Genomic DNA, 27,051 nt, shown 5'->3' on the forward strand with positions numbered 1-27,051 from the left:
AAAAACCAGCTAGAAGTTGTCTGACAAAAAACTTTTGCTAGAAAGAGATATGAAACCTGATGCAAACAATCGTCCAGCTGTAATGTAAACATACTTTGAACACGCAGAAAAATGTTTTGTAGAATCAGCCTGTACGAGGGTTGATTCAACAAAATATTTTGTTGAATATAATCAACAAAATTTTTGCGTTGAATCAACACTCAAGTTTTGTTGTTTCACATCGGGGCATTTTGTTGTATCAAACCGGCTTTTTCGTTGAATGTACTCTCATTTTTGTTAATTAAAATTTGACAGACAGTGCGTTCAAATCAAATTTTTGTTGAATCAACGAGAATTTATTTTTAAAATAAGCCGGTATTTTTTTTTAATATAAGACTCAACATTTCATTAAATCAACAAAACGTTGAAATGAAATAATAATGCTAACTTTTAGTTTTTTATTCATTTTATTTATTTATTTATTTTGAGGTGAATAAATTTTTTTTCGCCCGCCAGTCCGTGTGTGGTTCCGCTGCTCTTGAAACGCACCTGGGCTTCCGATTAAACTGGTGCCGTCTGCACCAGGATGCTCTGTTCTTGCATCTTCCCGATGATTGCATCAATGAAATCTGCAAAGGTGGACAAGGTGATTATAAGTGGGGTCAATTTATGTTGAGTTTCAATGCGTTTACCCTGGGTCGATCGGAGAGAAACTTCTGTCTCATTTGTGTTTCATTGGCTGCCATTCTGTGCGAGGGTTGTGTGAACTCGTCAAATTTCCGATGATTCTCCGCCGTGGTAATAACACGCGGAGGACCTCCCAGGTGGGGCAGAGATATTTCATACACAAGTCCATTCAGCTGATGCAGGTTAAACCTTCTTAAAATTGGTTTAAATAGAAAATATCGCAAGATATCACAAAGATTTTCCTAAGACAAACGCAAAACTTAATCACCAGCCGACTGACAAAAATTTAACTTTTGACAGATAGCAGCCAGGTGTCAACAACAATTAATTGTTATTCAAATCAAAAAACAATGTAACGTTGATTCAAAGTATATTCGGGTAGAATCTACGCAGTAATTTTGTTGATTTTTCCAAAAAGATATAACAAATTACAGTGAGTTGATTCAATGCTACATTTTGAGTTGTTCCAATTGGTTTTCAGGGTTCTTTCAACAAAAAATCGTTTAGTTGAAACAACAAATTTTTTTTTTGATTCAAACCCAATCGATTTTTCTGCGTGAATGTATTGGTAAATGTCTGACTAGAAAGCCTTATACGCACTTCGGAAGGAACCGGTCAAGAAAAAAATTCAAATGGGCAGCAGCGGCAGCGCAAGCAAGTCAGAGAGGGTGAAGAAAAGCCCCAAGAAATCACTCCCTCTCCTTTGTTCTGCTGTTCGTAAAGCTGTTTCTTGACCCCTTTCCTTCCGATCTGCATACTAGCCTTTAAGGCTTAAAAAACTTTACGGTATAACGTCGTCGGTATAACTATTGAAAGTGAACAATTTTCATGAAACAACCCCGTAGGTGTTGTTCTAATATTACGTCCAATGATTTTTGGGATTCTAGACCCCATACTCCATGTAGATATGTTGTAAGATGTAAAATTTAGATAAAATTTGTAGGTTTGACATTCTTACTACAGAAACAAATATGTACATAATTGTGAGGAAGGCACCAACCATGCCCACTCTAACGTTAGGGGGGCTGCGGGCGAGAAACGGGCATCGCCAGTGCCAGTTAAGACGCTTTAGTTCAGACACAATCCTCAAAATTTTCGATTTTTTTGTTGCACACGCACACCTCCATACTTCCTTCATGGCCCACTCACACTCTCTCAATTTTCCATAACGCGCAAACGTCAAACATTTTCCTTGCTAGTCGGAACCTGTCGGAACGTGTTTGCAAGGTTGTTTTTTTAAAATGAAAAAGTGCGTTGTTTTTTTTACAAAATTGATGGTGAGTAATGAATTTTATTTAGAATTTAAGACAAAATCATTCATTTTGATTTATTTTCCCGACAACAGGTTTGCTCGTTTGCCCCAGAAGATGGAATATTCACTAGGGACGGCTTGGCAGACTCCCAGTCGCCGCTGCTAGATAACACGTCTCTAGCATCGATCAAAACGGCCACCTTTGGCAAACCAAGGAAGATCTGCCACCAGCTGGATAACCGGATCAGGAATCGGAGAATCGGAAGGTATGTTGCGGGAGTTGTTGGGATGGGAATGCTATTTACAAAAAACTGACACAGGATTGTTTTTCAGCAAAGGAAATTCCCAAATAGTTGGCCCTCGAGCCAGAACGCGGTTGGAGCGGAGATCATCTGCCGTCGAAACTACTCTCCAAGGCACATCGCCGTTGCACCTTTCCAATGAGCAGCACAAACGGCTCTGGTGAAAGGCGAAAAAGTTTGGTGGAGGTGATCAGTTGAACGGCCAGAGTCCGGTGGCCTGGTAGAAGAAGAGCTTGGTCCATTCGACGAAAAGTGATGTTGGATAGTCGACCATCCCCTCCCATAGCAGGAGGGTTATCCACCTCAAGACTACGACACCGCCTAGCTACGGAAACCGGGAGGTTCAAGGCATCCGTTCAACCGAGAACCTACTACGAGTTAAGGTAGACAGTTGTCTTCGTAAGCTTCCTCCTCCGCAACCTCTTCCAAGCGGCGCTCCGCTGGCATCCCCAAGGACCAAAACGGCCAACGTGGCCGCAAAAAGCTGCAAGACCAGCGCCGTCGAATCGGCCGTAGCCAAACCGGAAGCAGTTTGTCCAATACGTCTGCCCCAACATCCAACGCAGCCGGTGGCCGGTGCTAGGCCAAACGGCCGAAGGAGCGAACCAGTTATCCGCCAACTCAGTGTTCCGCGGCCGTGCTGTCCAACTCGCTGCATCTCTCGCTACCACAGAGGGCGTCACGCCGTGGCTTGAATCACTTCGACAAGGCTTCCGTCACCTCGACTGACCAGTGTTGATTTGCTAAAGTGCTTTTTTTGCTTCTTTTCCAAGAGTGTAATCACTTGCCAAAGGCGCTTCACTTTTCAAAGTTCTCAATAATTTATTTTCCCCAAAAACATTTATTTTTGATCGATTTAATTTTTACTAAGTTTTGTTCCTACAGTAGGAATTTCTTTCAAGGACAAAAGTTTCCGTAGTAACTTATTAAAAAAGGCAAAAATACCCAATTACATAATAAAATACATAAATTCAAAGATATAGAACATAAACAAACTGAACATAAAATACAAAACAAAATATCAAAAATAAAAAGATACAAAATACTCAAATACTAAAATACTCAAATATAAATAATGAGATACAAAGAATACAAAAATACAAATATGCAAAAATACAAAAAAAAACAAAAATACTAAAATACAAAAAAATACAAAAAAATACAAAAAAATACAAAAATACAAAAATACAAAAATAAAAAAATACAAAAATACCAAAATACAAAAATACAAAAATACAAAAATACAAAAATACAAAAATACAAAAATACAAAAATACAAATATACAAAAATACAAAAATACAAAAATACAAAAATACAAAAATACAAAAATACAAAAATACAAAAATACAAAAATACAAAAATACAAAAATACAAAAATACAAAAAAAAACAAAAATACAAAAATACAAAAATACAAAAATACAAAAATACAAAAATACAAAAATACAAAAATATAAAAATACAAAAATACAAAAATACAAAAAAAATACAAAAAATACAAGAACACAAGAATACAAGAATACAAAAAATACAAGAATACAAGAATACAAGAATACAAGAATACAAAAATGCAAAAAACAAAATGCAAAATGCTGTATGTAAAATGTTTGTTTGCAAAAATACATACCCAAAAAAATAAAATAAAAAACACACAAATTCAAAGATAAACAAACATACAATAATTTTAAAACACAAACTAAAGTTAACTTTATTTAACTGAATTAAACTGAATTTAACTAAATTATAGTTAATTTAAATAAATTTAATAAAATTTAACTTAATATTTAAAAATTTAGGCAAAATTATTTAAATTCAACCAAATATTTACTAAATTCAACAAAACTTACCTTAATTTTATTGAATTGACATAAATTCTACCAAATTTGACTCAATTTTGCTAAATATAACTAAATTTAACGAAATTTATCTTTTTTCTACTTGATTCTACTAATTTTAACTAAGTTTATCTTAAACTAATTTAAATCAATTTTGCGAAGTTTAATAAAATTCATTGAACTTAGCTGAATTCAACAGAATTAAACAAAAAATTAACCAAGCTTAACTGAATTTAGCAAAATTTAACTAGTCAAATTAATAAACTCAACAAACAAACAACAAAATTGAACACAATTTATATTAATTTAGCCAAATTTAGCTAAAATTAGTCAAATTCAACGAAATTTTACCAAAATTTAGCTAAATTAAACATAATTTAACTTAATTTAAGTAAATTTATTCATTTATTTGACTGAACTGAAAGTCATTAAACTCTATTTTACTAATTTTATCAGAATTCATCAAATTTTAAGTAAATTTAATTCAATTTAACTTAACTTAAATACTTCTTTCTTTAGTCAAACTTTACTAAATTAAGCGAAATTTTACTAAACATACATAAATTTTACTTAATTTAACCAAATTTAACTGAATTTAACTAATTTTAGCAAAATTAAAATAAATTTTACGAAATTTTGCTAAACTTAACGTTTTTAAACTAAATATAACTTAATTTAACTAAGTTTACCTTAATTTAATTTAATTGATTTAAGTTTTGCCAAATTTAACTAAATCATTAAAAATATAACATAATTTAACTAGATTTGACTTTATTTTACTTGATTCTACCAATTTTAACTTAGTTTATCTTATTTCAAACCAATTTAACTTAATTTTACTCAATTTAACTTAATTTTACCAAATTTTAACAAAGATTATTAAAAATTATTAAACTTAACTGAATTGAACAAAATTAAACATAGATTTACTAAACGTAGTTTAACTAAATTAAACCTAATTTAAGTAATTTATATAAATTCAGCCATATTTAACTAAATTATACTTCACTTAATTCATTTTAACAAAAATTGAAATCAATTCAACAAATTTTACTTAATTTTGCTAAATTTAGTGAAATTCAACTAAATTTAGCAAAATTTTACTGAATTTAGCCAAACTTAACTCAGTTAAATTCAACTAAATTCAACAAATTTTTGGTAAATTAAACATAATTTTGCTTAAACTAGCTTTATGAAGATTTAACTTAATTCAACAAAATTTTACTTTATTTTACTAAATTCGACTTAATTCAAATTAATTTAACTTTTTAAACTGATTATTATTAAGTTTAGTAAAATTTAAGTGAATTAAACTAAATTAAGCAAATTTAACGAAATCAAGCTTAATTTAACTATTTTTTTCCAATTTAAAATAAATTAACCGTAATTTTTAATAAATTTTACTTATTTTAACTAAATGTAACTAAATTCAACTAAATTTAGTTAAATCTAACTTAATTCAACTGAATTTCACTAAATTTAAATAAGTTTAACTAAATATAACAAAATTTCACTAAATATAACACAATTTAACTAAATTTTACAAAATTTTACTGAATTTTACTGAATTTATGAAAAACTTGAACTAAATTTATATAAATTAAGTGAAATTTTACGAAACTTGATTAATTTTTTTCTCATCTTACTAAATTTCACTTAATTTGACTAAATGAAACTTAATTTAATTGAATCTAACTCAATTTTACTAAATTTTACTAAATTTAAGTATATTTAACTTATTTCTTCTACATTTAACCAAATCTAACTAAATTAAACTGAATTTTACTAAATTTAACTAACATTAACTAAATATAACTCAATTTAACTAAATTTTACTAAATTTTACTGAATTCAACTAAATTTTACAAATTTCAACTAAATTTAACTAAATTTTAGTATATTTTTAAGTAAATTTAACTAAATCTAATTAGAATCAACAAATTTAACTTAATTTAACTAAATTTAAGTCAATTTAACTTAATTTAACTGATTTCGACTAAATATAACTTAATTTAGCCAATGTTAACTTAATTGAAATAAATTAAGTAAAATGTAACTAAATTCAACTGAATTTAATTAAATCTAACTAAATTTAACTAAATTTGAATAAATTTAAATAAGTTTTACTAAATCTTACTAAAATTAACTAAGTTTAACGAAATATATCTAAATTTAACTATTTATAACTCAATTTAAGTCAAATCAGCTTAATTTAACTAATTTTAACTTGATATATCTCATTTTAGCCACACTTAACAAATTTGAAATAAATGAAGCGAAATTTTACGAAACTTAATTAAATATTACTTAATCTAACTAAATTTTACTTATTTTAACGAAATATAACTAAATTCAACTAAGTTTAATTAAATCATAATAAATTCAACTAAATTTTAATTCATTTAACTATATTAAACTAAATTTAACTATGAAGAACTGATGTTAACTGAATTGAACTAATTTTAGCTAAATTTATCTAAACTTAACTAAATCTTACTAAAATTAACTAAATTTGACCAAATTACCAATAAAATCAATTTAAAGTCTTGTTAACATACTAACCTAAAGCCCAACTTATATATTTTTTTAGTTAGTTAGGTAATTAGTTTAAGTTTTGTTGTTAATTCAATATTTTATGAATAAAAAAATAATCTGTCGTGTTTATTTGTCACCCTATTTTATTTAATCGCCCTAACTTGAAATCCGAAGTAAACAGGAAGGAGAAACCCCCCGGTTTCCGGCACGTCGGTCCCCCGTTTATAGGCCCGTTATCGTGGTCAAAACGGGCCCAAAAGCGTGCCACAGACGGGCGTAACACATCGGCCAACATTCGTAACGCCCGCCTAAATGTTGCATTCTGGCACGCAATGGGCCACAACGAGGGGAAAAAGCGTGCTGAAAATCGGGCCCGCTTTCAGGCAAAACGTCCCCGCTTTTTGGCCATTTTCCGCCCATTTTTCTATGTGGGTCGTCGTTCAGCACAGTTCAGCTTACAACTTCTGCGCGTGTGGATGTTTTGTTTGTAACGGCTTTTGGCTCGAGTTTCCTAGTTTGTACACGACCTCTTTTTGCAGAATGGCCCCTGTTACAAGAAAAAGCGTCGCCGATAAGCTCGGGTGAGTAAAAATTGTAAAAAGAAGTGCCTTTTCGGATTTTGATGTTGACCCGTTTCTTCTGCTTCGTAGATCGGAGGAGCCCGTTGCCGCTGAACCGCCCGCACCAAAGATTCCTCCGCCGCGCCGGGGTGTGGTCGGTGGGGAAGCGGAAAACGTCCGGGTGGTCAACCTGCCTAGCCCTCCGAAACGTGCTCTTGAGAAACCAAAGGAGGAGGAGAAGGAAGAGGTTACAGACGATGAAGTTATTGATGTGGAGGATTATGACGAGAAGTGTCGTATGATCCGCATTATAATTAGGGCCCTTCGGGCCGAACTGGGCGTTAAAAAGGAGAAGCGGTCGAAAACGGTTAAAATTAAACAAGAACCGTGAATCGTTGCAAACATTGGTTTTTGACTGTAATCATAATTTCTGTATTTAACTTTTGCGACGAAATATAACCATAATCTGAGCTGTTGATTGAATACGTTCACCTTTTCATTGAAATTGTCATTTCCAGCAAAACAATGTAAATAGGCCAAACCCGAAGTGTACACAAACAGTCTGTCCTGCTTCCGTCAGTGAATGTTTACATTAGGAACGAGCAGGACAGACTCTTTGTTTACACTTCGGCTCTGGCTTATTTACATTGTTTTGCTTGATTTGCAAACCACCACGCGTTTAAACGTTGAGCTCATGATTTTGAAAAAGGAAACAAATCTGGCAACCCTTTTGTCTTACAACAATTGTAGCGCTCCCTGGCAAAACGTCAAGCCATTCTGACATAACCTCAAACAAGTCGGTTGTTTACGTTCGCGCTGCATCAGTCAGTCAGTTTTCAGTTGTTTGATGCCAAACGATTTCGCCGCCGGTTGCAACGGATTTCAAGGTTGTCTGGCAAAATGCATCTTCCGCCGTGCCTTTTGGCGTCGCTGTTGCTCGTACTCGGCACCGGTTCCATCTGCCGGGCGGCCACTCAAGGAGTGGGAGGTGAGTTTTGGTTTGTTTTTGGAGTTTTTTATGGGTGAGTAACGAAAGTGGTTCTATTTTTAGTGCACTACCTGGAGCCGGATGGCGTCATCGCGTACAAGCCTGACCCGAACCGGATTTTTCGTCCCGGGTTGAGGACCTACTGCTACCGAGGGAAGGACAAGCAGCTGGGGCGGTTGTTCCAGACGATTATTTTGAATTTTGAGTGCGACCATGACGATTTTAGCCAGTACGAGGGCGGCAACCCGGAGGAAGTCCGAGCGCACCACGAAACGGAGCAGAGTCTGTTTTCGTTCAACTTCCTGTCCAACAGCCGGAAGAAGGTCATTAAGCTGGATCCGTTCAATCAGAGCTGCATCGGGGTGGTTTCCGGCGAGGCGTACGTGGTCCGGTTGAACCTAATCCGGATCGACTTTTGGCGGATTATTCTGCTTGCGGCGGGGGTGTTTGTGTTTCTGTCGGCGGCCAAACTGTCGGACAACGCGCTGTTCTACTACATTTGTGGAATTTTCCTGGGCGTTTTCGCCAGCTTTTTGGTGGTTGTCTATTTGACCAGCAAGATCTTCCCCCGGAAGCCGATGATGTACGGTGTAATGCTGGGCGGATGGACGCTCGGGATCTACTTTGCCCAGATGCTGTTCGACAACTTGCGACTGATCTTTGTCACGTACCAGTTGTACGTGTTTTGGTACGTCCTCGTGACCGGATTCATCAGCTTCGTTGTGTGCTACCGAATGGGTCCTCCGAAGAACCAGCGCAGCAAGGACCTCATCAAGTGGAGCCTCCAACTAGCCGCGATCGGCGCAATCTTCTTCTCGTCCGCCTACCGGGAGGCCACCACCGGATTCTGCATCGCCCTCTTCGTCTGCTACTACTTCCCGCGAACCCTCCTCGCCAGAGTCAGCTCGCTTTACCGGCGTCGATTCCCGCCCAAGCGACGCCTCCTAACCGTCGAAGAGTTCAACGAGCAAGGTGCCCGCGAAACCATCAAAGCCCTCGACGAACTGCGCGAGTTCTGCAGCAGTCCCAACTGCAAGCAGTGGAACACGGTGCTCAAGCTGAAAGATCCCGTCCGATTCGCGTCCTTCATGGAGGGCTCCTCGCATCTGATTGACGACGAAATTCTCGAGTACGAAACGTCCCACTTTAACGTGGACATCAGTGACGACGACGACGATGAGGAGCAGGACGAGGCAACTCCAACTGCGAGATACCGGAAGTTTGCGGCCCAGCGATCGGCCACGAATGGACGCGTACCGGCAGCAGCAGCTGGTGGTACAACGAGCACTCCGACGACGGCGCGACCGACGATTGGCGGCAGAAGCAGTCGCAGTAGAAGTAGACAACCGGTGCCGACGGCGCCCCCGCGTAACGAGATTGAGCTGAGCGACGACGAGGACTGATGGGATTTGGCGTCAAGTTTTCTAATTTATTCTTCAAAATGTATTGTAAATAAAATTTCTGGTTTCCGTCATGCGTTGGAGGTAGAATACTTAATAAATGAGTAAACCACATGAATCATCTTCTTTTGTTGCTGTCTGCTTCATTATAGACACATTCAATACTCTCTTTTAAACTTTCTGAACAATAAATTTAGTGTAGGGGAAGGTGGGGCAAGACGACCATATGGGGCAAGAGGAACAATCGCTCCTACGGCCGTAATTTGTACAATTTTGATTATTTCCAGTATGAGGAATTGTTGCTAGCAATGCAATTGGGTCCTAAAGCCCTATGTAAATTTTTATGTACAACGGTAAAAAACACCCTTTAAAACCATTTCTGATCACTTTTTGTTATTTTAAAGCAAAAAAAAAAGTTGACAAGACAACCTTATTTCTATGGATCAACTATGGTCCCCTTGGAAAGAACTGTCAAGTAGGAACTTTTCTGTCAAGAAGGACCGCGAGGTTAATTTTTCAAAATTGATTTAAAAATCCATTTTAAACTCTTTGTGGCCGTACAAAAGGTCGTTTTACTCAGACAAATGAGCTTTATCGTTGTGAACAATAATATCAGCAATCTAAGCTTAATTTTAGGACCCAATTAGCTGATTCTACTACCACATAACCGCCAAAATGACGTAAACGCCACGGGGCATAAGATTTAATGAAGTTTTTTTCAAAACCTTCGTTTTCTTATAATATTGGGAAAGTACAAAATAAGGCTTAGGGCTCGTTTTAAGGCTCATTTTATCAAAGTGCTATTTTTCCTAGATCAGTAGTGTCCCTACCAATGCCATGCACCTATTACAAAGTATGATTTAACTTTTGGTTATTTTTGTTGAGAGCTTTTAAAAAATCTTGCTCAGGTGGGGCAAGTGTACCATATGGATTTTTAGTATGGAAAAAATTACGAATTGCTGCAACAACATATTTTATTGGGAAATAAATACATGAAAGTACTTAAAAACTGATAAACAATCGTTAAAAAAAATTGTTCATACAAAGTATAGTGATATTATGAAAATTTACTATTTATCATCGAAGTAGTATTTTTTTTCGTAAAAACGATAAAATTTTTAGTAAAATATTATTATTTAATCTAAAAATGGAAGAAACCATTCAAATACATTCTAATCTGATGTATCTAAGTGATAACAGTTCAATTGGGTCCTAAAATGAAGCTTAGATTGCTGATATTATTGTTCACAGCGATAAAGCTTATTTTTCTGAGTACAATGACCCTTTGTTCGACCATAAAGAGCTTAAAATGGATTTTTAAATCAATTTTGAAAAATTAACCTCGCGGTCCTTCTTGACAGAAAAGCTCCTACTTGACAGGTCGTTCCAAGGGGACCATGGTTGATCCATCGAAAAAATGTTGTCTTGTCAAAAAAAATTTTGCATTAAAATGAAAAAAAGTGATCAGAAATGGTTTTTAATCGTGTTTTTTACCGTTGTACATAAAAATTGGCATAGGGCTTTAGTACCCAATTGTTAGCAAATTACCAAATTTTTTCATGCATTGTTCCTCTTGCCCCAACGGGTTGCTCGTCTTGCCCCACTAGTTGAGTAGAACGTACGGAAAATCAAAAATTTTAAAATCAATTTTTCACATTAAAAAACAGGATTTTTTAAAAACTTGTTTAAACAAAGTCTTAGTCAAGACCTAGAATAAGATGATTATAATAAAATCCGACAGATTTTTTAACTTTTTAATGGGTTATAACGAGCATTTCCTTAGCTTGTTACACTTGCCCCACTTTCCCCTATGTAGACGCAAAACGTAAAACTGAATAAAATAATAGTTAGGGAGCGTTCTTTTATTACGTAACGCAGTAGGGGGGGAGGGGGGGTCGGAGGCCGTGTTACGCTCCATACAAAATTTTTAAAATTTGTATGGAAATTTTGTTACGAGGGGGGGGGAGGGGGTCTAAAAGTCCGATTTTTCGCGTTACGTAATAAAAGAACGCTCCCTTAGTTGACAACCGGACCCTAAGATGACAGTTATCGTGAGTTGCGCGTATTCACCGACAGATGGCAAGTGGGCCTCGTCGGAGTCCGCCCATCAAATACGCTACTCAAAATTTGCATAGGAAACTTTTTTTTCGTGACGGCTTTTGCGGCACACTCACTTCTACTGTTCTAGACTAATATTTGAACGCGGCGTATCTCTAAACAAGTTTTTAAAGAAAAAGATTCCAGAATGCTTTTTTTGTCGTTTTAAACCAAAACAAGGCAAAAACTATTTTTATTTAAACTATTCGCCATTTTCAAAAGTTTGGCTAGATAATATCGAAGGCCGCCATCTTAGGCCCACTGGGCCCACAAAACGGGGTACGCTCAGTTTATATGGGAGCTGTCAACATGCTCCCGGGCTGTTAGTTGATAACTTTAACCAACGATTTTTTTTTTGTTGTCATACCAAATGTCTTGAAAGTTTAACCAACTAAGTGAATTTATATAACGATGAACAGAAAACGGCAGTTATCTTAAAAAAAAGCATTACAATAGTTTTGTTTTTGTTAGTTCGACTTATTCGTTAAGAAAAGTCTAATTGGGTCCTAAAATAAAGCTTAGATTGCTGATATTATTGTTTACAGCGATAAAGCTTGTACGACCACAAAGAGTTTAAAATGGATTTTTAAATCAATTTTGAAAAATTAACCTCGCGGTCCTTCTTGACAGAAAAGCTCCTACTTGACAGCTCGTTCCAAGGGAACCATAGTTAATCCATCGAAAAAATGTTGTCTTGTAAAAAAATAATTTTTGCATTAAAATGAAAAAAAGTGGTCAGAAATGGTTTTTAATCGTGTTTTTTAACGTTGTACATAAAAATTGACATAGGGCTTTAGTACCCAAAAATCTAACATAGATTCCTTTTGATAAGAATTTAGTTATTAGGACCGTCTCTAAATTTTAAAAATTTGCATCTTTGATTTTTTTTGAACTTTTGATTTTTGAATATATTTTTTTTTATAAATTCTTAAAGTCCGTCCCATATGTAAAAAAAAGCAAGCCGAGAAAACGCAAGGCAAATTTGTCCCGCCCATAAGGCTACACACAAAGAAAAATTACTCTAAATTTAAAAAGATCGTTCGTTGGATTCAAAGTTCGCGTTGGTGAATATTCGTAGAAAGTTCAAACTTTTCAATTTAAAAGTTGGAAAGTTTTTGATACTACCATGCATTTATGGAACAAAATCGTTGTATTGGTAAAAGTATTTTACTTTTAATTGAAAAAGAAACCTTTTATGGCAAGAATACACAACTTTTATCACTACATGGATAATTTCAGAAAAATGTGCTAAACAGTATGTTAGAAAAACACTTTTTATTTGTATTTTACGCTTCTCCACTAGCTTCTGCTTCATACGGTACGCCACCGGTCACTTCCGAATACCCCAGGCTGGACGGTTCCGGATGGAGGCTTCGACGCGCGACAGCAATGTAACACGATGGTCACGTTTCCGGCCTCAATCAGGACAGTCTTGGAGGAGTTGGCCATTGATTCGGGAAGGGTGGTCGACGTTTTCCGGCTGGAAAGTAAAGTGCCTGAACGGGGAGTTCCCGATCCTGTAAGGGCATCCGGAACATGGAGTTGACGAGGCCCTCGGAACGGAGTTCGATTTTGAGCACTACATCTTACTTCGAGAATGACACAGATTTTTTTTGGCTCACTGTCCAGATTCATTCGGCTGAAGCTGCGCCGTCGCGACGTGAATATTTGTGGGCGGGAAGTTGCTAAAAGAGATGGAAAGTAAGTGAAGTTGGCTAGCCACTGCACACATTCTCTCAATACTCACCGGCGCTGTAAACCGCCTGCACCGAGTGCAACATCTGCGCTGACCACCTCCGATTATGTAGCTTTGCGTCGTCCTTCTCTTCGTCGGAGGACCATCGTAAAAATTAACTATCCCGTACTTGTCCAAAAACCAGACGTTAATGCTTTTTCCGTCAACTTCCATTGAAGAGACTGCACACTTTTCGTGTCAGCTTAAGAAATTCAATCAATTTCGACAAAAACCCGATAAAATGGCCAAGCGTACCAGGAAAGTTGGAATCGTCGGCAAGTATGGTTCTTCAACACAAACTCGTTGTTCATGCAACGCTTCGGCAGAGACATCTCTTTGATAATCTAGCCCCAGTCCTCGCGGGAATCGACCTTCAACCACCAACCCCGGGCCACCACCACCGAATACAACCGGTGCGAATCCACATTCCTACCTCCCATCCTACAAAAACAAACGAAATCAATCACAAACCCCACAAAACACCCAAGCTTCCTTCTTACCCATTCCGGTAGTGGAACAGCTGCTGTTCCTGCAGGAAGCTCACCTTGCCCTTTTTGAGCATTTGACCTCGTCCCGTACCCGCACCACCATCCTTCGAAGGCGTTCCGCTGCTGCTGTTTGGCTCACGAAGGTTTCCGCGTCCGAGTCCTGGCTGCTGCCGCGGTCGGCTTTGCTTTGCGTCCTAGACTCACCAGCACCACCGGACCCACCAAAGTGTTTGTTTACATTTGCGACTTAGGCGTACACGGTTACACCACGCAGAAAAATAAAGCATATTTGAATCAACAAAACGTTTTGTTGATTTGAAAATCAAGATTTTTGTTGAATCAACACTAAACGTCAAAGCAACTTTTTCAAAACAACAAAAGATTTTTGTAGAATTAAGAAAATCAAGGTTTGTTTCAACGCAAAATCGGCGTTGATTATATTCAACAAAAAATTTGTTGAATCAAACCTCGTACAGGCTGATTCTACAAAATATTTTTCTGCGTGACGAGAAGGTCAAAATGAAAGAAATTTTACAGTCGAATTAAAAGTAAAAACTTTTAAATCAGTGAGCAATGAGATTTTCAAAAACTGCAGCAGTAAAAGTTTTCATTTTCAAAACAAGAAAAAAACTTTTAATGTAGCAAATTTTAACAACTTTTTAATTCAAAAGTAAGTTACTTTTGTCATTACCGTAATATTTTTTTGTGTGTACGTGTTAGGAATTCACGAAAAAGTGGAATTTGCTACAGGTTTCTAGAATAAAGTACTAAATTTTATTGTTTTTTTTTAAGTTAACATGATTATGAACCAAAGTGCATCGTTAACTCAATATTGACGAAATTACATATGGGACGGACTGGATTTGAGCGGCAGTAAATTGGATCCTAAAATTAAGCTAAAATTTGTGATATTTGTGGTGATAATTGCATTCGATCGTAATATTTCCATCGTAATTTCTCGATCGTAATATGTCGTATATAGTTTGTCGATACTATCCAGGTTTTTAAGCGAAGATGGCGTTCTAATGGTGAACATCCAAAATATCAAAATCGCACAGTAGCACCAACATTAGAAAACAAATGTGGCTGTCATAGAGCTATCTACGTGCGCATGTATTGCGTGTACGTACACGATGGATTTTAGGTTAAAATTTGTGGTCGCCAGCAAAAACAAATGGTAAGCTAGTGTGCGTGAGATCGGGCTTAGATAGCTCTATGCCATAGCACACTTCTTTCGTAATATTGGTACCACTGCGTGATTTTGACATTTCGGACGTTCACCATTAGAACGCCATCTTCACTGAAAATCAACATTACACACTGTTCAGTTCACTTTTACACACTTGTATGGGATTTTTCAGTTCAAGTATGATTACACGAAAGTGTGTAATCATACTTGAACTGAAAAATCCTATACAAGTGTGTAAAAGTGAACTGAAAAAAGTGTAATGCTGTTTACCAGTGTTCGCTTAAAAACCTGGATAGTAGATTAAGATCGTTCGATCGTAATTTCTTGGTCTTTCATCGACAAATTACGACCGACGACAATATGGATTCGAAGCCCGTTTTCAAAACTTTTACAAATTCATGAATTTAAAAAAATTCCAATTTTTTTTTAAATGCTGAATTTTTTGAAAAAAATTATATAAAAAAATAAAAAAATAATCTAAAATGTTTAAAAATTTAAAAAAAAAGTATCAATGACGAAAGCCTTACATCCAGACTTTTTAGCGAAAATGGCGGACGCCCGAAATGTCAAAATCACGCAGTGGTACCAACATTGCGAAAAAAATGTGCCATGGCATGACCGCCACACGAGATTGACCCCGACGTCGTACGTCGGTGATAATCGACCGAGTTCTTGATGTGCAGCACGTACTTCTCCTCGATCAGCTTATCTTAATTCACGCGGTTCTAGTGCTGCTTCTTGGGCATCATCTTTTTGATTTTAGTCCGCTCGGTCCGGTTGGCCTCGATGCAAATTCTTGCCTCATGGTCCAAAAATCTCGGTATGTCTTTCCGGTTCCGGTTCTGCAAGTTCCACTCCGCGGGTATAAACTTAACTCGTTCATCGTCGGTGCCAGCAAACGGAACGATTCCATCTGCTCCAGGGGACTCCCAGCGGAGCGGCACAAACCAGCAGCGTTTTTGAAACCGAGTGGGCTGAAACCGACATTCACACAAAAGTAAACATTTCCCACATTTCCGATCGTTAGCGATAAAAAAAACTCACAGGTTGCTGTGTTTATTTTCTCCGTGAAAACTGCAGGAAAAAAATCAAAACAAAAAAACGAGTTGCCAAACACGATCAAAAACTGCTCGATTCAAGACGGCATGGTTGCAAGATCGATTTCTTTGGTTCAAAAGTCGAGCAGACGCTGACCGCTTTAACTCGCTTTAACGCGCGTTAGCTTGCGATAACTTGCTTTAAGGTGGCGTTATGTGAAAATTCGGCACGATGAGTAGTGTTGATGCTTTTCGAGCTCGTTTTTGTGCGTTTTAGTGTGTTATCGCGGAGTGACATTCCCCTCGCCGCCACATTATGTTTCTAATGTTGGTGCTCGTGTTGGTGCTACTGCACGATTTTGACATTTCGGACGTTCACTATTCGAACGCCATCAACTACGAACTACGTCATTCGTGGATGGTGCTCCGCCTTTGCGTCACGTAATTAACGAACATCCGCATTAGAACGCGCCTTTTCCGCCTGTTTGAAGTGTTTTTTTTTTCGTTGCGAAAGTGAAGCGATTTGAAAACGAAGGAAATGGCAAGCAAGGCTAAAACCGGAACTATTTGTTTTCTGTGTAAAAGTCCGGAGAAGGACGAGAGCCTGTACGGGAACATTGTCGGGAGAGGGCGATTCATTGTCCACTTGTACTGCCTGGTAAGTTGTTTTTGTGGTATTTGGAGTTGGATTTGGGTTGATTTGGATGCAATTCGTTGCAGCTTCTTACGCCGAATCTGAAGAGGGCCGGGACGCCGGGAGAGGAAGGACTGTTGGGATTCATGCTGAACGATATCCTGTCAGCGGAGAAGCAGTTGAAGGCACAGATTTGTTATCTGTGTGGAAAAGCATACGCCAACATTTCTTGCCAGCAAGCAGAATGTGGCCGCACGTTTCACATGGCTTGCGGCAGATGGGCCGCGTGTTTGTATCATTTTGTGGACCCATTCCCGAGCTGGTGCCATCGCCACGTGAAGCACCAGATTGTGGAGATTGCACGGCACGGCGATGAAGATTCGTGCGGTATCTGCCGCAAAGAGATGGCTCTATTTAGTCGGCTTGAATCTATCAGACCACCCTGCTGTAGAGATATATGGTTCCACAGGCGATGCGTGGCAAAGCGTGCCTCAGCGGCGGGCAGTCAGTTCAAGTGCCCAACCTGTGGTGACAACTCAGCCACGTTCATTCAGGCGATCCAGCGGCGGGGAGTATACGTGCCAGGGATGGAGTTCACCGCCTGCGAGCCGGAACCGAGCGGGCTCAATCACTCGTCAGAATGTCAGTTGTTGGAGGAGTCGATTCCAACCGTTGAGCTGTCCAGCGAGGTCGAAGAGGAGGTCGAACGGCTGGCCCTGATTGCCACCGTGATGAAGCAGGTGGTCGAAGAATTTGCGCTGGCAGATCTGATCGATCGTACGGTCCGTTTGGTCGAGAGGGGACTGGTGGAACCGCCGGAGGATCTGGAGGCGGAATGGGAGTTACTCGCGCAAAAAGCCTCGATAGTGCGCCTTGAAGTGGAAGAGCTCAACGCGGACCAGCAGCGGGTGGCGGAACCGCCGGTAACGCAAAAGCGGCGCCGAGAGGAGTGATGAGGAAATTGGTGGTTTATTCTACGGGTTTTTAAATCAATTTACGGTGGTGGATAGAAAATGACGAGAAATAAAAGTTTCATGTTTATCGGATAAACTATGTTTACAGGAGTGCATTTTCTAATCTTTGTCGAGCTTCTGGAATTGGGGAAAAAATGTCTTGTAAAAATAAGCATTTTTATTGCAATATTTGGCTAAATTTGATTTGTGTAGGGTCCAAAAATTGAGTTTAGATTTTTCGACTAAGAAAGTATGATCGGGTCGTTACATTTCTCAGAGGGTGATAACAGCAGGGTTGTTACGGACGGCGCGGATCGCGCGGATGGCGCGTTTCGCGCGGATAGCGCGGATTTGGCGCGGATTTGCTTACTAATTTTGTTCAGGCGCGGATTTCACGCGGATGGCAATTTTGATAAATAAATAGATAAATAGATAGAATTACTTTCAAGTTAATAAGAAAAATATTATCAAGAATTACGAGAATGTGTTTTTTTTTCCATTGAGTGCAATTTCAATTTCTTATTAATAGATTTTTTTCTGAAAATTTTTGTTTGTATTTTCTTAATACGAACCGTCGAAAAATTAAGATGAAGTATATGTAGAGATTACTCTATGTATGGTTGAGAATTTCTTAAATAAATTTATTACTACACTTAACTCATTTCTTAATATATCCGGCTCTGAATATGTATTTTCTTTTGAGTTTTGAGTAATGGTTTTTTAACCTTATTTATTTTTAATTTTATAGTGGATATATTCAATTTGCCTTTGAATTTTAGATGGAAAAAAATAGAAATATTTTTTCTAAATTTAAACATTCTTGGTGAAAAAAAAGATCAGAACATTCAAAAATTAATGCTCCATCATTCAAAATTCAAATTTCAAAAATTCGAAACTTTTTTTATATTTTAATAGTTTTTTTAATCAAAATTTTTAAAATTCAGATTAAAAAAATTTCGAATTTCTAAAATCGTAATTTAAAAAATCCGAAATTTCTAAATTCAGAATTTTAAAAATCTGAAATTCAAAACTCCAAAAAACTAAAAAATCGAAAATTCAAAATTTAAAGAAAAATTCAAAATAAAAAAAAATAAAAATAAAATTTGAAAACTAAAAAATATTAAATTTAAAACAATTTTGCAAACAAAAAAACGGAAATCTCAAAAATCTCAAATAAAATTTTCTTAAATTCCTAAATTCTTAAATTCTTAAATTCTTAAATTCTTAAATTCTTAAATTCTTAAATTCTTAAATTCTTAAATTCTTAAATTCTTAAATTCTTAAATTCTTAAATTCTTAAATTCTTAAATTCTTAAATTCTTAAATTCTTAAATTCTTAAATTCTTAAATTCTTAAATTCTTAAATTCTTAAATTCTTAAATTCTTAAATTCTTAAATTCTTAAATTCTTAAATTCTTAAATTCTTAAATTCTTAAATTCTTAAATTCTTAAATTCTTAAATTCTTAAATTCTTAAATTCTTAAATTCTTAAATTCTTAAATTCTTAAATTCTTAAATTCTTAAATTCTTAAATTCTTAAATTCTTAAATTCTTAAATTCTTAAATTCTTAAATTCTTAAATTCTTAAATTCTTAAATTCTTAAATTCTTAAATTCTTAAATTCTTAAATTCTTAAATTCTTAAATTCTTAAATTCTTAAATTCTTAAATTCTTAAATTCTTAAATTCTTAAATTCTTAAATTCTTAAATTCTTAAATTCTTAAATTCTTAAATTCTTAAATTCTTAAATTCTTAAATTCTTAAATTCTTAAATTCTTAAATTCTTAAATTCTTAAATTCTTAAATTCTTAAATTCTTAAATTCTTAAATTCCTAAATTCTTAAATTCTTAAATTCTTAAATTCTTAATTTTTAAGAAGAAAACATTTCAAATATTTTAAATGCAATTTGTTTCGGAATGAAATTTCAGTCAGGAATTTGAAATACAATTTGTATTAAAATTCATAGATTTTGAATTTTTAGAATTCTTAAATCTTAAATTTAATTATATGAAATTTTAGAATTTGGGCTTATATTTTTGAAGTAAAATTTCATTTATTAGATTTTTTAATTTTGTTTTATATTGGTTTATAATTTTCTATTTTGTTTATATTGGTCAAAGTTATTGATTTGCAAAAAAACTTTTTTTTGTGACACTTTTCTTGACGTTTCTTGAGGTATTTTTTAAAAGGATTTTTTGATTTCATTCCTTCAAACATAAAACGAGTTTAATTTTTCTATCAAATATTTTCTGTTTTAGTTTTTTTCTTTGGAAATAACATTTCTTGATTGTTGGTCGCAATTTTTTTTTATATGGCGCGGATTTCGCGTGGATTAAGGTTTCGGTCGGCGCGGATTTGGCGCGGATTTTTTTTTCGACTTTCCCGTAACAACCCTGTCAGTTTGCAGCATTTTGTCCATCCCATGTCGCAATGTACAGATCTTCGAGTCTCGGCGATACAGAACTCAATGTGACGGCATCCCTTCCCTGCTGTCAAATTTCAAACGTCACTCTCCACTCTCGCGGCCGTTTTGCTTTTCAATCGTTGTGCTGCTCTCTTGCTTCAGTCAGAATCGAGCATCGGTTGGGCGAGCACGCAGCACCAGCGAAAGAGCTGAACGCAAGTTTTCTCCCCTGTTCTTGCAACGTACAAATCCGGGAAGAAATTATAAAAAAAAAAAACAAAAATATTGTAAAGTGTAATTTTTCCGCGATTGCGTTGGCACAACAGTGAGAAGAGTGATTTTATGTTTGTTGCGTGACCACTTGAAGGCGGGCGTGTGAACTTTTCCAAGAAACCGAGATTTTTTCGGTTAGTCCTGCAGCTGAAACAAGGATTTGCCTCTCCCTGGTCAGGATCACGGAACGGAGAGCTGCCACCGGAGGAAGGAAAGGTGGAGAAGAACCACACACGAGGACAACAGAGAAGAGAGAGGATTGCCTCGGACTTTTGGAGTCTCGTGTGCTAGTGTTTGTGCGCGCGCACACAGCCTACTGCAGTTTGGCCCACAACAGCAGATTTGAGGCAAAATAATACACAACATCCGGTCCGCTGCATCGGCCTACTGCGAGTGAATCGGCCGCGGGATCCGGCACGTCCAGCAAAACTTTGTTATCGCCCGAAAGTGCAGAGGAATTTATCGATTTGCGAAACAGGCATTCGCGAAACAAGATAAGACTCTTCAAGGGGACAAAAAGGCTCCGCGCAAAACGTTAGATAAAGGTGTGATTTTGCTTGCAGCAGCAGCAGCAGCAACAGTTTGCACAAACACCACCGCAGAATCGACGAAACGACGGGTCGCGCCTTTGTGTGAGTGTGTGTGACGGTCCGTGGCCACAGTCAAGTTGTTGTAAATTGCAGTGGGCAGAGCAGAAAATAAAAATCCGCCAAGGGGAACCCAAAAGAGACCTGGACACAGGGCGACCGTTCCTGGACCCTGTGCAGAATTTACTCCGGGAGCCTTAGAGATTTTAGATGTTTTCCCCGCCAAGAAGCTGCGCTGCGTTGTGGTGCTGCCGTTGTGTTTACATTGGGGCTTGCCTTGGAAATTAACATAACTCTGCTGCGACTGCGAGTGTTGTCTCCAGCGCGGAAAGGTCGTGTGGGACCAGTGAGTGAGAGATAGGTGGTGTGGCCTTACCCCCCTTCCCAGAAGATTTTGTGTGATTTGTCAAGTGCTTCTAGAGAGAAAAAAAAGTGTTCGTTACAGTTTGAAAAGTTTTAAGATATCGAAAGAAGTGTTACAGTTGACGAGAGAGAGAGAGAGAGAAAAAAAGAAGGAAGTGGTCGTCATGTTGCTGCCCGAAGGTTTCCAGCACGTCGGCAACGGCTGGCTCAGTGTGGACGCAAATACAGTTCAACAGTTGCGGGTTCAGCAGGACCTGGCCGAGATCTACGACATCGAAGAGAGCTGGTTTGCAAAGTGAGTGTGTGCGGATGTTTTGCGTCATTTAACATCTAACGTAAACCCAATTTATAGCTGGTTTGTGGGCAAATTGGATGGATGAATTTAATATTTAAGAAAGGTGCAGGTTGCTACAAGGATAACCATCACGGCGAAGAACTTTGGATACTTGAATAGCACGTCCCGAGGTTCAACTTCAGGGGTTGTACTTAGATTCGCGAAATTTTTGATTGTTGTTGTTGTTGGTTTTATTAGGGAAACTTTAACCCTATGGGTCATTCGCTCCCGTAAATTTTGGATTGCTGACCCGTATTAGAGCCTTAAGTCGAAGTTCTTTGGCAAAATTTTGTTTTTCATCAAATCAAACTACATCAAAATTATAAAATTGGCTATGATACCAAAGATTAATTCCGCTATATATTTTGAATATACTACCACTTGCTCGACTTCTACCACTTGCAGACTTCATCAGTGTTCAGTTCTCGAAGTCTGCAAGTAGTATACGAAATACGTATTCGTCAAGATATCAAAAATATCTAGCGGAATTAAAAGGAACAACCTGTTTCTTTGCATATTTTTTTTTCTGATTGTCATAAATTCATCATAAATTACAATTTAATGCTTCGGGTGATTTCTTAAAACGTCCTTAAAAAAATGCTTCGTAATTATTCAAAAGCCGAATGCAAATCCAATGTGTTTGCAAAAGTGACGAACCTCCCTAATTCAACATACAAACTTTGGGGAAACCCCGATTCGACACAACATAAATAATTTAGAACAAAAAAAAATCGAATTTACCGTGCAAACGAGGACTAGAGATGGTGGCTTAAAAAGTTTTTTTTTATAATTATCCGAGAATCGTAGTTGATACCCGGGATTTTTTTCTTTGCGGTCAAAAGTATTGACAAAAATCCTAGATTTTTAAAGAAATGGCATACATTTATTGAATTAATTACATTATACTCCCAAAAAAAATTATCTTTTGAGCTATGACAAAACTTGTTCAAAACTCATTTGAATGTTTTGACAATTTTTCGAAAAAAAAGTTTTCAAAAACTGTGGAAAAAAGCTTTGCCTCTCAATCTCGAGGACGAAACGGCCTACTTTTCATCCCCAAAAATAATAGTACCGAAAAGTACATTTCAGCATCCATTTAAGTGCTTAAAAGTTCGTCTTTTCAGCACTAGCATCGGATAGTAATAGGGTTTCAAGTTATAGCCACTAACAAATGTGTTTTGCCTTCCTCACTGAGGTTAACTTACGGTAACAACCTTTTGGGTAATTCTCTAAAAACTCACTTCATTGCGCACTGCAGATTATTAATTTTAATTTCCAGTTAATGTTGAACGTTATAATTTCTAAGTTTGAAAAGCGACCCCTCTTCGATTTGCGTGACTCCTTCAATTTTTGAACATGCGAAAAAAGACGTGTTTTTCAATAATTTGCAGCCTGAAACGGTGCTGAACTAGAAATTTGGTGTCAAAAAGACTTTTATGTTAAATTGGACGCCCGATGGCGTACTCAAAATAAATTAAAAAAAAAACGTATTTTTCATTTAAAAAAAAGCCCAAAAAAAAAAGTTTTCAAAACTCTGGCATTTTTCGTTACTTAACTGTAAAAATTTTTGGAACATGAAATTTTAAGGGAAATTTAATGTACTTTTGGAATCTACATTAACCAGAAGAGTATTTTTTTCATTTAGAACAAAATTTTTCGTTGTAAAAATTCGTGTTTTTTGCAACTTATTTTTTTTATTATTTTTTAGAGTGTAACAATGTTCTACAAAGTTGTAAAGCCGACCAGTTGTGAAGCATTTTTCATAAAATTTCTAAAAGTTGTGTTAGATTAGATTAGAAATTTCTAAAAGTGTGTTTGTTTCAGGCTAATCTTGTTTGAGGAAAAGTTTTAGTATTATTCCTGAGTATGAAACTTTAACCGGCGACGAGACAGTCAATTTCTTTTGCTGCAGAGAGAGGAGATATTTGAGTACACGTCTCAGCTTATAGACCCTTGAAATTGACCGCAATCTGCGTTGGAAGTGGAACCTAATCCAGAACCTTGACCATGGGTTTTCATTCAATAAGGAACAGAACTGTCTTTTTTAAAAATAATACTTACAATGGTATGTAGTTTCTTTTTTTACCGTGATTGTCCCTTGCATGAGAAAAAAAGGCAGAATACGTATCGAGTATAACGTTTCAAAATCTATAAATATTAATTAAATATAATCAACTTAAGGCTTTTATTAAGTTCAATAGGCTCTTTGAGACATAGTCTGTGAGTTATTTAAAAAATACACATTTATTTGATCGATTTGTGAGCCATTTCTTACCAAGAACTGACGTGCCTTTATTTTGCATATGGGACAGCACACAAGTCATTTTTATTTTGGAAATTCTAGAACAAACATGATTTTTTTATTAAATAAGCTTGAAGTAGATGTTAAAACAAGACTTTTGTCGGGTTTATCTCAAAATCGACAAATTAACGTTATGTATGAAAATTGTTTTCGCATATATCCAGATCTCACATATATACATGAAAACTGTGTCCGGATCAATCATCCGACTCATCGTTTGTTAGGTAATCGAAAAACCATTCCAATGAGTTTAAAACATTGAAAATCTGGCAACCCTGTCTCAAGTTACGGCCACTTAAGTGATTTTTATGTACTAGTTTATTCCGGATCTAAATAAAAAAAATTGTTGATAAATAAAGAGTGAGGAAGGCATCAACCACATCGATGCATTATACTAGTTTTTGCCTTCCTCACCTTACTGAGGAAAGGCTATAAAATCACACGAAAAACGAATTTCTTAATTTGACCTCCTAGACCAGGGGTGACCAAAGTATGGCCCGCGGGCCAAACGTGGCCCGCGAGGTGATTTTTTGTGGCCCGCGGATCCAATCATGTAAAATGGCCCGTAGACCACTTGTAAAGTGATTTTATACTTTTTTACCATTAATTTAATCTTTTTAATGCTAATTTTTTTGTTAATAAAAAATGACTTATCAATATTTTGATCCCCATTTTAGAACACAAATATTTTGTTCGAACATTTTAAAAATTAAAACAATTTCAAAGGTTTCAATGGGAGTAACTATTAAATACCATCAAAAATTTTATCAAACATTTTTGAAAGTAATTATAAAACGTTCAAATTTGATTTTGGTAGAAATATGTAATAATTGCATAATTTGAAATTGAAAGTAATCATGACCCTTTCATGAACTGATCCTCAAACTTACATTGCACTTAGGAACCTTCCTTCTGGATTCGAACTCATTACAGTTAGATAACGAATCTGTTTGACTACCATCTGATTCAGGCAGGCAAAATGTTGAAATCGGAGGATCAAGGCTGTTGCAAATATTTTACAAAGCTTTTTGCCGATTAACCCTTTCCCTCCATTTAAAAAAAATGCTCAAAAAACCAGGAGCAAAATATTTTTTCAAAAAACTTAAAAAAAAATCAATGGAAATTTAAGCGCAATCAGCTGAAATCAATTATTAATGCATTCCTCTTTGTTTAGAATTATTTGAGCATGTTTGGGTTTATTAAAAATAATTGAAAGTTTAGTGAATTTTGCAATAATAAATGTTTTTTTTTTTAATAAAATGATTTTTTTTCGTCGAATCTTTTTTTTTTGTTGAGAATAAAGATTGCAGTTTAACTTTACGGGTGCTTAAAACTTATTCTAATTTTTTTTCTATGAAATGATGCAATTCTGGCTTGTATTTTCTATTATTTTGAATTAACGAAAATGTTAAAAAATAACAGAATTAAAATATCAACTTATAGATTTATTTTCCAGTCTTTTAAATCAAAACGTTATTTAATTTTGTTTATCCCTGGGCTTTGTCATAATGAGTGTCATAGGTTTGATGCTTGTTTGGCAAAGAGTATGATTTGATTCGATGTGGAATTAAAATCGAAGTGTTCAGTATATTGCTGAAGCTTCCATTTTTACACATGGACACCACTTCATGCTGCGAGAACCCACTTTGGCGTAGTCTCAGGGCTTAATCGATGGCCGGTAAGCTGTCATCGAGACAAGGAGGTTCTCTGATAGTGGAAATATCACATTTGTACAATGAACCGCTACATATGTGATTTTTCCCTATCTTAATGTGGGTGTCAGGTTAGGATACAGGTTTTTAAAAAATCAGTTTTTGTAGAATTTAGGATTTTAACTATAAATATCAACTGTTTATACTTTGCATTTAGTTATTTAGGGACAAAATTAGTAATAGTGAATTTAGTAATTCTATCAGAATCGGTGATTTTCATTCAAGTAGCATAAAAACCATTCTGATTTGTCAAAATTTCCATAGAGTCTCGATCAATCAATAGTGAAATGATATCGGACTAAATTCGTTGATCTGTTGAACTAACGACTGTCGGATTATGATTGTATCGACCATTGTTGCGAATCGAGGATCTATTGGAATTCTGACGATCAAATGGTCGTCTCTTTTTCAATTCACGACTTGTAAAATAACAACTGTTATTTTTTTTTTGTTTTTTTTAAAAGAAGCCAGACAGGTTTTAAAAGAAAGGTTTTTTTTGGTTAATAATTAAAATGTCGGGGATTTAAGATAAGAGTAGCTTTCGGATAGGTTGCTTTAAATCTTGTATTCAATTCAAGTTAGGTAGTTATTCGCAAATGAATATTTGGACTTATATGAATAATTGAACATTTTGGACTTATGAATAACACACAACTGTGCATTTATTCTAGAGTCAGATCCATACAGCGTCAGTGTTTATTTGGTCGAAGTGTACTAATTCATTGGCAGATCTGATTCTAGTTGTAATGTACGACAAGACTACTGACGGACGTGACAGGACGAGGGCCCAGTTTAGAGGTTTCGACATCAACGATGTGCGGCTGGATCACCCTCCCAAAAAAAAAAAAAAAAAAAAAAAAAAACGTTATTTAATTTTGTTTATAACCTATTCTGTAAATTTGGCCCGCAAGCTCATTCGGGCTTTTAATTTGGCCCGGTCTACAAAAACTTTGAGCGCCCCTGTCCTAGACCCACCTTCATGTATACTTACTGACTCAGAATCACATTCTGAGCAAATGTCTGTGTGTGTGGTGGGATGTTGATAAAAAAATGTACTGGATTATCTCGGCACTGGCTGAACCGATTTGGACCGTATTGATCTCATTCGATCCGTCTTGGGGTCCCATAAGTCGCTATTGAAAATTATAAACTTTAGTAAAGTACTTCAAAAGTTATGCTAAAAAAACGATTCTACCAAAAGTCCGGAAGATTGTAAAAAGGGTGGTTTTGTAAGAAACTCCGTCATGTTATACATTTTTGGAAAGGTATTCGAAAGACCTTTCCAACGAGTTCAAAAGATTGAAGATCTGACAACCCTATCAAAAGTTATAAGCACTTAAGTGTTATTTATGCACTTTTTGGAGGCCGGATCTCAGGTATTTTGATGAAAACGTTGTCCGGATC

At 36.0% G+C, this 27,051-nt stretch overlaps 6 protein-coding genes across 7 annotated transcripts in view; 5 read left to right on the forward strand and 1 right to left on the reverse strand.

The window, feature by feature from the left end:
- The first annotated feature begins 1,672 nt into the window (after window positions 1–1,672).
- On the forward strand, window positions 1,673–2,690 carry LOC120417764 (uncharacterized). The gene is made up of 3 exons (XM_039579924.1): window positions 1,673–1,943; window positions 2,012–2,184; window positions 2,252–2,690. Exons 1-3 carry the CDS (start codon window positions 1,908–1,910, stop codon window positions 2,382–2,384), a joined length of 342 nt encoding a protein of 113 aa, XP_039435858.1. The 5' UTR covers window positions 1,673–1,907; the 3' UTR covers window positions 2,385–2,690.
- Window positions 2,691–6,291: 3,601 nt separating this feature from the next.
- LOC120417789 (uncharacterized) lies at window positions 6,292–7,633 on the forward strand. The gene is made up of 2 exons (XM_039579958.2): window positions 6,292–7,171; window positions 7,241–7,633. Exons 1-2 carry the CDS (start codon window positions 6,903–6,905, stop codon window positions 7,539–7,541), a joined length of 570 nt encoding a protein of 189 aa, XP_039435892.1. The 5' UTR covers window positions 6,292–6,902; the 3' UTR covers window positions 7,542–7,633.
- A 310-nt stretch (window positions 7,634–7,943) lies between these two features.
- LOC120417782 (nuclear envelope integral membrane protein-like) lies at window positions 7,944–9,656 on the forward strand. Its single transcript, XM_039579938.2, has 2 exons — window positions 7,944–8,138; window positions 8,202–9,656. The coding sequence occupies exons 1-2, from the start codon at window positions 8,051–8,053 to the stop codon at window positions 9,539–9,541; spliced, it is 1,428 nt and encodes a 475-aa protein (XP_039435872.1). The 5' UTR covers window positions 7,944–8,050; the 3' UTR covers window positions 9,542–9,656.
- A 3,274-nt stretch (window positions 9,657–12,930) lies between these two features.
- On the reverse strand, window positions 12,931–14,118 carry LOC120417791 (uncharacterized). Its single transcript, XM_052706111.1, has 3 exons — window positions 13,871–14,118; window positions 13,383–13,811; window positions 12,931–13,320 (listed from the first exon to the last, which is right to left on the reverse strand). Exons 2-3 carry the CDS (start codon window positions 13,414–13,416, stop codon window positions 12,947–12,949), a joined length of 408 nt encoding a protein of 135 aa, XP_052562071.1. The 5' UTR covers window positions 13,417–13,811; window positions 13,871–14,118; the 3' UTR covers window positions 12,931–12,946.
- Window positions 14,119–16,521: 2,403 nt separating this feature from the next.
- LOC120417781 (PHD finger protein 7-like) lies at window positions 16,522–17,756 on the forward strand. Its single transcript, XM_039579937.2, has 2 exons — window positions 16,522–16,742; window positions 16,805–17,756. Exons 1-2 carry the CDS (start codon window positions 16,623–16,625, stop codon window positions 17,669–17,671), a joined length of 987 nt encoding a protein of 328 aa, XP_039435871.1. The 5' UTR covers window positions 16,522–16,622; the 3' UTR covers window positions 17,672–17,756.
- Window positions 17,757–20,244: 2,488 nt separating this feature from the next.
- Window positions 20,245–27,051, forward strand: part of LOC120426454 (death-associated protein kinase related) — a 163,937-nt gene continuing 157,130 nt past the window's right edge. Inside the window, exon 1 of one of the 2 annotated variants that reach the window (XM_052706084.1) lies at window positions 20,245–21,594. In XM_052706084.1, coding sequence (XP_052562044.1) covers window positions 21,464–21,594 — 131 coding nt within the window. In that variant the 5' untranslated portion in view covers window positions 20,245–21,463. The remainder of the gene's footprint in view (window positions 21,595–27,051) is intronic. The other variant, XM_052706082.1, reaches the window with a different exon arrangement.

This window comes from Culex pipiens, chromosome 1, assembly GCF_016801865.2.
Source record: "Culex pipiens pallens isolate TS chromosome 1, TS_CPP_V2, whole genome shotgun sequence".
NCBI classification, from domain to species: Eukaryota; Metazoa; Arthropoda; class Insecta; order Diptera; family Culicidae; genus Culex; species Culex pipiens.